This window comes from Chelonia mydas, chromosome 3 (assembly GCF_015237465.2).
Source record: "Chelonia mydas isolate rCheMyd1 chromosome 3, rCheMyd1.pri.v2, whole genome shotgun sequence".
Classification (NCBI taxonomy): Eukaryota; Metazoa; Chordata; order Testudines; family Cheloniidae; genus Chelonia; species Chelonia mydas.
The window spans coordinates 99,826,892-99,838,916 of NC_057851.1; the positions used below are offsets into that span (position 1 = coordinate 99,826,892).

Here is a 12,025-nt window from a genome sequence, read left to right on the forward strand (position 1 = left end):
TAAATAGTTGCAGCCACATCATCAATTAATGAAGTCTGGGCAGGAAGAGGTTAACAATAAAAAAAAATGTGTCACTGCACATCCAGAGTACATGGTTTTAAAATTCAATATCTCAGATATAAATGGGGCTTCAGCAAAGATATACAAAAATCCCCCTGACACCCAAAATTGTTTTAAGTTGTGCAAATGTGAAAAGAAAAGAAGTTCTGGCTACTTTCCTTTAGTTAATCATTATTATGTTGTAAACTTTAAGGATGCAAGACATTCCCCCGTGATGTGCACAAATCCTGTTGACATCAGTGGGAGCTGCACACATATATCTTAGGAGATGACTGACCGTTAACTTAATTTTGTTACAAAATAAAAGCTTTCCCCCTGAAAGTTATGTTTTGCTTGCAGTTTCATGTAGAATCATCATCATCATCACTCCCATAACCGCACTGGTCACTGGGGCACCATCACTGATGAACAATCAACCAATTGTCTCCACCCCTGACGACTTTGTGTCAGTGATTGAGTCTCTGTGAAGTCCATTCCTGTCCACTCTTTTATGTTGTCAATCCATCTCTTCTTCTGTCTACTTCTTCTTCTCTTCCCCTGTACTGCCCCTTGGAGGATGATCTTGGATAGGCCAGATGATCTTGTTACATGGCCGTACCACTTCAGCTTGTGCTTTTTCACGGTCATCAGGAGGTCTTCATATGACCCAGCACGTTGGGTGATGATGTTGCGGACCTCTTCATTAGTGATGTAGTCGAAGTAGGAGATGCCCAGGATTTTATGGAAGTATCTCATCTCTATCACCTTTATTTTCCATTCAAGTTCTGCCGTAAGGGTCCATGTCTCGCACACATACAGAAAAATGGAGATGATCAGTGCGTGCAGCAGTTTCAGTTTGGATTCCAGGGAGATGTTCTTGTTCCTCCAAATTGGCTTTAGCTATGCTACTGTTGCTGTTGTTTGCACAGTTCTTGCCAGAATTTCTGCCTTTGATCCTTCATCAGTGATGATTGCCCCCAAATACTTGAACTGTTTCACTGTCTCCAGCTCTTGTCCACTGACAATGATACGTGAGCAGATCAGGTCATGTTTGTTTGTCACTAGCTTGGTTTTCTCTGTACTGATTTCCATGCCATGTTTTGAGGAGGTTTCATCCAATTGTTTCACAAGGTCTGCAAGTTCATCTTCGCTACCTACCAGGCCGTCAATGTCATCAGCAAACCAAAGATTTGAGATTGTTCACCCCCCAATGCTGACTGTGCATATGTGATCTTCTAGGGCATCAGTCATTATGCACTCCAAATAGATGTTGAATACAGACAGACAAATTGATTTTTTTTTTTAAATTCTGGGAGGAAAAATGTGTTTGTTCAGGTTCATAATAGAAATGGCGTATTCATAAATGTAAATACTTCCAAGGAAGCTTGAACATATAACCACCCACTTACTTAATTCAGCAGACAATAACAGAAATTCAATGAATTAATTTGTGGAAACTTAGATATGAATAGACTGGGGATGTGTTGAGTTTGTCTCAGCTAACATTCACTCTTTATGTATCTGAAAGTAGTCAAAAAAGGGAAAACATCTTCCTTAAGGGAAGGAAGGACCATGAAACAGCACATTTAGGAGGTATTTCATATATATAATAGACAGTATGCACATATCATTTCACTAAATGACCAATTTTTACTCACATTGAGTACTCTTTAGTCATGGTGAGTAATACTTACACAAGTAGGTCCATCAAATTCAAGGTCCCATTCTTATGTTTGTCTTGATTAAAGGCCTACCTTAGAGCCCATTTGTGAAAACCATACTCACATTGAGCAGTACTTACTCATATGTGTCCTACTCATATAAAGAGCTTTGTGCAAGGGATGCAGGATTAGACCCTAAGAAACCAGGCGAGGTAAAATAAGTACCACCCCCATCAACAGCAATGCAGCATACATTTTCCAAATAAAAGTTCTATTCTTGTGGATTGCCAAAAGTTTTGATTCTTGAGCTGACAAACTCTGACTATACATGAGAATAAGTAAGGTTTACTTTGCTACAAATAAGAGATGTTCTCTCTGTAACATACAACGAGCATGGCTGGGTATAATACTGAAGATTTGATGTTTCCCTTCATGAATACCAACTTAATTGCCATCAACTTCCTATGGAATACTTTTAATAAACAATCAGCACTGCTGCTCAGTAACCAATTTTTACCAATCCCTTAAGAACTTCATTAAGATACTACAGTTTAATAAGCTTTGTCCTCTGCAGTGCTACCTCCCTGACTCCAAAAGGATTTCTTTACCAGAAGAAACTCTGAGGCCATGAGTATTTCTTGCCCTCCCTGAATTCCCAATACAACTTCTCTTGAAGTCAATGGGAGGTGGCTTCAAGGGACGCTAGAATGGGTCCTTGGTTTTTTAGTATGTCAGCATTAATTATTCTTATTATTTCCTTTCTATCTGAGAATTTCAGTGTACTTTACAAAAAATGATAAGTTAAACCTAACAACCTTGGGAATTAGACCCATTATGCAGATGGCCAAACAGAAGCACAGAATAGCAAAGGGTTTTGCCCAAGGTCATATAGTGAGTCAGTAGCAAAGCTGCAGTGAGAACACCTTACTGCTAATTTATTGAAGTTCGTATTTCCGATAACATGTCGTGACTTCTGACTCCTAACAATCTAGGGAGTGCCCCTGACACAAATATTAAATTCACAGACAGATATTAAGATTTAACAAATTATATTATGAAATATATACAGAATTAAATAGGCATGTATGTAAACATAAAATGTTGCAGTCACTAGTGTGTTTACTGCTCCAATTAAAAAGTCTACATAACTGCAAGGGCTACAGTATGTGACTGTTTATTACAAATGAAAGCGTTATATGCGTTACACTTTGTATTTTATTCACGACTACCTTGAATGAAGTCTTCCACTTCTAAAAAGCCCTAAAGGACTTGGAATGAAGTGAGCTCAGGCCACTGGCTCAGCAAGTTTGGAAGGTTTTGGAGAGTTCACAGTTAGATTCAGAGAGGAACAACGCCACCGAGAACTCATAAATTGTCATTCTTTTGGGTGCGCTTTCAGTCTGAGTATCCTTCTGGTGATTTGCCTGGGTAATTTTAAAGTGCACATCTTAGAATGTGGATCTTTTGTGGTCTTGTTCTTTAAAAATAGCCTGACACTTTAGAGTCCATAAAACTGAAAGTGCTCAGGGTGCTTATGGCTCCATTGTCCCCCAGACGGAATGAAGGCAAGAAACGTTCATTCATAAACTAAGCCTTTGGTCGAAGAGTCCATACACTGAGGAACACCACAGGTGTCTGAATTGTAACTCGCAGAGTAGCCTGGGAACTTTGCATGTTTCACCATTTTCAAATTGTGACTCATTTATGTATTAAAAAAAAAGTTTTCTGGAGCTCATCGGACACCCACTACCTCTGCTAAAAGGGGGAAGGCAAGCTGCAGTAACAGGCACAGTCCAGGTCCCGGTAGCAGCAAGAGGAACGACAGTAAAAATCCCCAGCGGGACTGCATGACAGACTCCAGCAAAAATCAGCCTCCTACACCAGCAGCAACACAAACCCAAACAAACAATGATTCGTCCCTTACAAACTACTGGGCTTCACTCCCTTCGTTTTGGTTTTTCAGTGTAAACCCTGCTGAACCAGAGCAAACTAAAACTAAACAAGCAAGCAACAGGTGCACTTTGAGCTGGGGACATTTCCCCCTTCCACTGAATGAACTACTCTCACACACACATACAACTCAGAGTAACCTAGAGTCAGAGTCACACACCACACATTGACTCACACGTATCACCCCCTCTCAGACACACACACACACACACACTGCTCTACCCAGCCAATCCTACTCCACCGCCACGCAGGCAGATTCAGACCCACGGGAGATTCAGACCCACTACACCCCGCACTTAAGCACAGGCTTGCAGAAGCAGGACCCTCGCACCCCTCCCCCAGCTGGACCCCTCGCACACGCGTGCCAGGGACGCACCCTAGAAGGGGCTCCTCTCAGGCTGTGGCCATCCGGCTGAGGGGCATGTCACACCACTGGGTCTGTGAGCCTGGCTCTGAAATGCACCCAGCGCAAGTCCTCCCTCCTCTGGTGTGTGTGTGTGTGTGCGGGGGGCGGCGGTTTAATCACTACAGTTTTTTCGCATCAACCCCCCGGGAGAGCTGGCACGGGGGGGCTGAGAGCGGTGCTTCTTAGGTCTGCTGCCCAGGGACAACTTGTGTATGTGTGTTGGGGGGGGAGGGCGAGTCACGGGGACTTGCTGCTGCTGAGCGGGGATTGTGCAGCAAAAGGCGCCTCTCCTGCTGCCGCCCTTGCCCCGCTCCTGGCCGCCGCCGTCGCGCGGGCTCCCAGCCACGCAGGGGGAGAGGCGGCACGGCTGGAAGCGGCTCCTCGGCCAGCCGCGGCCCCGGCAATAAACCCCAGCGGCCGAGGCTGGAACCTCCCGGCTCTGAGGCGCTTGCGCATTGCAGGGGCGCCAGATTTGGCGGGAGGGGGAGTGTCCAAAAAGCCCTTTGTTTGATGGCATCTCTGTTTACAGAGTTTACTCTTTAATCTCAACCTGTTTCCTCCTCCTCCTGCTGCTGCTCCTGAAAACTTCACTGTGCGGCGGTGGGGCACTTTTAAGCAGCACAGAAAGCAAAGCACTTCAGCCAGCACAGGTCCCCCCTTCCTCCCCCAGTGGCTAGTCCCAGGATGGCCAGGAGACCCAGGCACAGGTAAACTCTTTGCAGCATGAAAGCATTTGTGTGTGTGTGTATGTTTAGTAGCCTATGGATAGAGAGGTTTATTTGGGTTATTATTTTTATTTTTTTAGTTTTTGCAGGAGTGGTTTGCCAGATCCTCCCCACGCCTGTCAGACTGTGCACAGGGAAGGGGAGAGGGTAACTTAAACAGACCCTGCAAGACCAAATGAATAGCATATTAGGAACCCCCTCATTCCCTTCTCAACCACCCCCCTTTCTCCCTCCCTCCCAAAAAAAGACTCAGGATATTGGGAAGATTGCAATTTGCGGTGCATTTTGCAAGTTGCTCAGGCAGAAATTTCCCAGGACCGTGCATGGCACGCGTGGCTACAAATTAGAAGGGGGGGGGGAGTGTGTGTGTGTGTGTGGGGAGGGGGAGACAGGATTCCCACTTGGACTTGTTGCCTTCAGCGATCTGTGCCGAGCTGCTCTGCGGTCTGTTTGAGCTGGAGGAGCTAAGCAGATGGCAGATGTAAGCCCAAAAATGTCGGACTTGTTTAGTGGCTGCAGGTAGTTCATTCCCATTTCATTCATTCTTTGTGGAGGTGGGATGTCAGGTGGGTGGCAGACAGGCGGCGTGAAAAGGAGGCGCTGGGGAGGGAGCAAACCTTTTTTTTTTTTTTCTTTCTTTCTTTCTTTTTTTTTTTTGCAGTTGCAGAGCCTTTCTTTTAATGACTCCGACTCTGCCCCGCTCATCTCTTGGTTTATAATTATGCCCTGCAAGGCTTTTTATTTGTAATGCACACGCCGCTCCGCACATGTCGGAGCCCGAGCAAGCTTTTCAGCAGCGCGATGAGAGCAACTCTTTAGACTTTGGCAGGAGGGGGTGGGGTGGGGAGAGAAGAAGGAGAGAGGGGCGTTTGGCAGCAGCTGTCATGTGGCTGCTCCCGTTGCTGTTTTCCTCCTCCTGGGGAATGGGCTGTTGCATGGGACTTGGGGGGGGGGGGGGCACAGACCGCGAGCTGTGTTGTGGTGGTGGCGGGGAGGGGGGTACTGGGGGTGACTGATCCCTGCTGCTCCCTTCCCTCTGGCGGGCGGCGTGCTGCGAACTGGAAGGGAGAGGTCTGAGCGCCTCGTGGTGGCTGCTGTTACAGACACACACACACACTGCAGGAGGATTGTTTTCTAATGATCTCTGGACTGGCGGTCGGACACGTGGAGATTCTCTTTCTCCTTTCTGTCCAGCACTCCCCCCCCCCTCCCCCCCACGGCTTGCGACAGAAAAGCAAATCCCCCTCCCCTGCAGCTTTTCCCTCTTGTTGCCGATCGCTGACTTAGAAGAGGTTTGCATTGCCCAGCGTGTGAAATCTAGAAGGAGGCTCGGGGTGGGGGTTCGGTGCAAACTAGATTGTTACTTGAGTATGAGAGAGCGAGTGTGTTACTAGGACGGACGGACTATGAATTACTCATCCTGTCCCTCCCGGGGGGGGGGGGGGGGCAAGTCACAGTGGATGTGTCCCCGCCTCGCTTGCGCCTCCCTCTTGGGGCTAGACGGGAGGTGGTAGTGGTGGGGGGTGAGAGCCTAGTGGGTAGTCTGTATTTTATTTTGACTTTGCAGAGTGGCGGAATGAGCGTGTCAGGAGTGGTGGAGGAAGCCAGGCCTGCAAAACGAAAGGGTCAGTTGCTCTTTACAGGAACTGAATGAGCGGGAGAGACGGGAGGAAAGTGGAGCTGCTTAGCAGCTTTCAGACTGGTCCTTCCCAGCCCGAGTGGTGGTGATTCGCCGTGCTCGCGGAGCAGCAGATACTTTCCCTCTGGTTGCGAAGGGGATGTACTGGTGCGAGAAGGGAAACTCGAGATTACATAGCTTAAGCAGCTCCGTGAAGTGCTCTGCAAGGAGATGTCGGCAAAGTGGATTAGTCAAAACAACGAAAGTGGATTCCCCTCGGTTGTTTGTGCCCAGTTTCTTCAATCACAGTAGAGCAGCAAGTCATTTCCTCTCCACCCCCACCCCCTTTTTTATCATTGCACAATTTGGTTTCCTTGACAAAAATGTAGCATTCATATTTGTAGAGTATTTAAACAGCACTGAAAGCTAGCATGTGTGGCATCATTAACCCTTTCACTTAGTCCACTCTACTGGTAATTAGCAAGTGCATTTGTTGTTGGGGCCAGATTTTTGCATGCAGATTTTAAAAAAAAAATGTTTCAGACATATGCTAGAAACCTGATTTGCTAAATGTGGTGCGGATCATCCTATAACCCCCCCCAGGCCGAATTCTCCTGTCACAGGAGACACAGAGTGGGAGTTACTCATTCTGTATGCCACAATAAGGTCCTTGGTAGGTAAGGAAAGAATTTAGATTATAAGCATTACATTAAAATAATGGTAACCTTTTCATCACTAATCTACTCCAGTTTCACTTGTGTCATGTTCCGTTGATGTACCTGGAACATTTGGCAGCACTGGAGATGTCACCCTGCTGGCTGTACCTGGTACTTCCAGTATCAGTGACACCAATTTTCAAAATGATACATGGGTATTTAGCTACAAAACTTCTGTTAACCTTAATAGCAGTCACACAATTGTCTCCATGTGTTACTTAGAAAAGAAAATCTAACTTTAAAAAAAATAAAAGCAAAGAAATAGAGCTAAGGCTGTCATTCTGTTCATATGAATAGGACCCTGCAACCTTTATTCATGTAAGTAGTCCTACTGCAGTCAGTGAGACTACTACTGTGAATAACTACTCTTTTGAGTTGAAGGATTGGATTGAGTTGAAGTCACTAGCTATGCCTAAATATTCCACGAGTCTTTGTGAGTGAACTATCTGGTCCAGTGGTTCTCAAACTTTTGTACTGGTGACCCCTTTCACACAGCAAGCCTCTGAATGTGACCCCCCCCCCCATAAATTGAAAACATTTTTAAAAATATTTAACACTATTATAAATACTGGAGGTGAAGTGGGGATTGGGATGGAGGCTGACAGCTCAGGCGATCCCCCCCATGTAATAACCTCGCAACCCTCTGAGAGGTCATGACCCCCAGTTTGAGAATCCCTGATCTAGTCACATGTGCCACCCTACCTAGGCACAGTGGTAGTAAATTAAGAATGGAATTAGCAGACCTGTTTTGCCAGTTTGTTAGCCATTTGCGACTTGGTCTCAAATAGGCCACATGGATCACTGCAGATGCTGAAAAACCTCTTAAATAGCGATTTTCCTTGATATACAACATGTGCCAGAAGACAGGGCTGAAAACTTAATGTTATTTTAACCGAATATACTTTCTTTTAAGCTTTTTGATTGCTTGAATTTTGGTGGTACTTGCATCTTGGCTAGCAACCTGTACACTGAACTTCAGCTTAATGCCCCCCCCAAAAGTCTCTGAAAAACAAGGTTAACAGGAGGAATAGTGTCTGATCCATCCTTAATTGAAGTGTTGTTAGTGTGGATTTATTAATATGGCTGTTTATCAAAAACAGGTTTTTAAAATTGTATCTAAAGATTCTTCCATATATCATGATGATTAGTCAAATACTACATTGTCTTTTCTGTAGTACGAAAGATGTCATCTCTTTGTTGAAGTTTCAAAAGTGATGTTTATATCTTAAAGTTGGAAATAATACTTTACCCAACAGAAAGACAACTCCTGTTGCAAAACACTTCAATTTTAGCTAGCGGGATAGGGTTAGTGCTGGTTGTGAAAACAGTAATAGATTCCTTTTTACCCATAGATAGCCTCTGGGGAAATCCCTTCGTCATTAATTAGGTGAGGACTAGAGTATTTCAAAAACAGTATGAGGTATTTAGAAATGGGATAGAGGTAGTAAAGTTATAAAGTTAGCAAAATACTCAGTATAAGGAGACTTGATCATTTATGTGGTTACTATAGAGATCTTATATTGTACTTGTCCTCAGCTTTGTCTATACTCGACCATGAACTGTGACATAATTGATAAGAGTTTATTTACAAAATAATGTGATCGCTTGATGGCCTTCATTTTAATTAGTTTTGAAAAACTTGTGCCCTTCAATATTTTTGGTCTTCTAATCCCAAAATGATGACTAATATATTATTGCATAATTTTACTATTTTTATATTTGTACATAAAATACCATGTGGGAATTGTGTAACCAGCTACTTCATCAAATATGTGAAAACATTAAGCACTCTTCAAAATATGTAGCCTGAGTTAAAGATTTTGCATATGCACTTGTGTAAAGGACATAGCCTCTTGTTCTCTTTATTGTCCTAAACATTGTATTTTAATTTGAAACTTTCATTGGTTGAAAGGCTGCCAAGTGTGTAAGTTGCCACTGATCTAACAGTATGAGCAGGTCTAAACATGTACAGTAATAAGAAGGTTGCCAGCCTTTTGCTTGTATCTGTGGATACCAAAAACAGCAGAACCAGTTCAGAATAGTAGAACAGAATGCAGAACAAAATCTTGTTGTGCAAGTTTTCAAACTTTTATCTGTATAACCTTTGTAAAGATTGTTGTTTTTCATATATTTTGTAATTCAGGAACTTAAGTCTTCATGTTCCACTCTAAGTTGCCTCCTGTTTCTTTTTGTAGTATATATAGTAGTGATGATGACGATGAAGATGTTGAGATGTATGATCATGACTACGATGGTCTGCTTCCTAAGGCTGGAAAACGTCATTTAGGAAAAACCAGGTGGACCCGTGAAGAGGTAAATAAAGGTTCACTTACTACATTTGGGTTAAAAAGAGAGAGTAAATGGGTCAAATTCTTCTCTCAGATGCAGATTTCATTAGATATCAACTTCAGCGTGAATCTCATGCAAATGTATGAGGGCAGAATTTGGCTATATACATAATTAGATGTAAATTTGTGGGTTGTTATTTTTTAAAAAAAAAGTCTAAATACTGATCCTTGACTCCAGAAAGACTGTTATACCTGATAGGTGTTCAAACTACTGCATCAAGCTGGCAGGGTTCGACAATTTTAAAGTTACCTGTAGCAATGTTTGATTGTTATTGCTGGCTCTTTTGTTTGAAAGTGGTTGCTATGTGAGAAATGACGTCTCTTCAGTATCTTAACAGCAGCAAACAACTGTTGTACAAACTTCTGCCCTCTTATTACAAATAAATGGATCATCTGAAGTTTGTGCTTTAATAATGGAGTTGTGATTCCATGGGTCAGTAACTAAAATCTGGAAGAAACATCTATTCTGTACCTCAAACTGACATTAAAGATATGTTCCCCTTTTGAAAGACTGAATATAAGAGAATATGCTTTGGTAACTTTTAGTGCTCTTGTGTCTATTTTCTGTGCAAATTGTAGTAATAAAAAGTTCATTTACAGGGGTGGATAATCCATGGTCATTTACAATGGTTTAATTTTTGTGTGAAACGTGTTAATTCAGTTATTTGAGTGATATTTGGGCTTGTTCAACACCAGTGATTCATCCTGATACATAAACATTAGCAGGCTGCTTCATGTAAGGTTTTTTTAAAAGCTTGAATTGCTATTACAATACCTTTGTCCTTCTTGATGTTTTTAATTGGCTGTTTTTGGTCTTTAGGGCCTACATTACTGGACTTTCCTTTTAGGATATTGGGCCAAAATCTCTGCTGATGAAAATATTCAAAACTCCTTTGAAGTAAATGGAGTTTCACCCATTTAGGAGTTTTGCCCATTTACACCAGCAGTAAATATGGCGGATTACTTACATTATGCATTCAGTATAGAATCTTATGCAGTATTGTGATTAACATTTAAAGCTTTTTGAAAACAGCCTAAAGGAGTATGGCACCTAAATCCTATTGAATTTCAGTGGACATTGGACACCTAACTCCTTTAGACTTGTTTGAAAATACCAGCCCCAAAATAATCATTTAAATTGCCTTGGCTGGTAAAATGCAGATCAGCATAATTTGCATAGTCCAGAAGCCCAGAAAATATATTTAAGTTCCTACCCATAACCAAAGAAAAACTATCTGCTGAATGAGGAGGTGTATTTGGCAAGAAAAAAAGTATTATCAGGCCAGAGACTTCCCTTTTATGTCAGTCCTGGATCCCTGAAAGAAGTGGATCCATAAAAATTCAGCAACGTGGAGTATTTTCTTTTTTTACCTTAGCTTGACTGATATATTTTAGTTGCAGCACTAAGTGATTGGAGCATTGATGATGTTGTCTTTATGAAAAACTAGGATGAAAAACTAAAGAAACTTGTGGAACAGAATGGTACAGAAGACTGGAAAGTTATTGCCAATTTTCTTCCTGTAAGTGGACACTGTTTCTGTTTTCGTTTGCAGAGATGACAACTCTTTATCACCCATTTTCAAGTAAGGGGTGGGGGAGAGGTTATTTCTTAACTACATTTTCATGTGATATAAAGCCCCCCACAAATGGGAACTTAAGAAATGCAGCTATAATACAGTAGGATGCCTTGTTGAATATCAATTTTTATGCTCAATTTTATTTATCTCACTAGTCATCTCAGATGGGGGAGGGGAAATGTAAAAAGACTTTTTTGGGGATTTGTTATAGAACAGATGGTTGATCTGACAGTAAAACAAAAATGTCTTAGTACAGAAAAAAAAACCTAGCTTTGATCACTAGTAAATGCTGCTTATAAAATATGAGATCTCTTTTGTGATCTCTTATTGTTGTTCAGATTCTACAGATAACATATAACACTTATTCTTTAAAATATCTTTAATAGATATTAAAGGATAAATTTGTTTAGTTACCATGATACAGTGACAATTATGGAAAAGATGCTTTTCTAGTTCAATGTGCAGAGTACTTCCCAGCCGTTGATTTGCTGAGGACCCTCATTTCAATCTTGTCTCAGTTATTCCCATATAGCTTCATTGTATTAATTGGCAATGAGATACATAGAAGGTCTGTTTGGGGAGCAAGTGCACCGAGAAAGAAATATTGCAATTCTTTCATCTTATATGACAAGTGATTAATTTGTATATTTTATATGCGATTAGAATCGGACAGATGTGCAGTGCCAGCATCGATGGCAGAAAGTACTAAATCCTGAACTTATCAAAGGTCCATGGACTAAAGAAGAGGATCAGCGGGTAATCAACTTTTCTTTCAGCCTCATATTTTAAATAGTACTTAATGATAGGCCCAATACTGCAGTCATAACTGGGATAAAACTCATCTAGACTTCAATGATTTCAGTGGGAGTACTGCCTGAGGAAGGACTTGAAGACTGGCCCCAATAATATCAATACTTAGCATTTATTTAGTGCTTCCTGGTACAGTTTCAAAGTGCTCTACACAAATCAAGTAATCAATACTTTA

At 42.2% G+C, this 12,025-nt stretch overlaps 1 protein-coding gene across 5 annotated transcripts in view; it reads left to right on the forward strand.

The window, feature by feature from the left end:
- The first annotated feature begins 3,934 nt into the window (after nt 1-3,934).
- The window catches only part of MYB (MYB proto-oncogene, transcription factor), a 35,816-nt gene continuing 27,725 nt past the window's right edge, over nt 3,935-12,025 (forward strand). Inside the window, exons 1-4 of one of the 5 annotated variants that reach the window (XM_027820573.3) lie at nt 3,935-4,763; nt 9,311-9,428; nt 10,912-10,983; nt 11,704-11,796. In XM_027820573.3, the coding sequence (XP_027676374.1) occupies nt 4,741-4,763; nt 9,311-9,428; nt 10,912-10,983; nt 11,704-11,796 (306 nt within the window). In that variant the 5' untranslated portion in view covers nt 3,935-4,740. Of the gene's footprint in view, nt 4,764-9,257; nt 9,429-10,911; nt 10,984-11,703; nt 11,797-12,025 lie in introns of those variants that run through there. The other 4 variants (XM_007058057.4, XM_007058054.4, XM_027820574.3 and 1 more) reach the window with 4 other exon arrangements.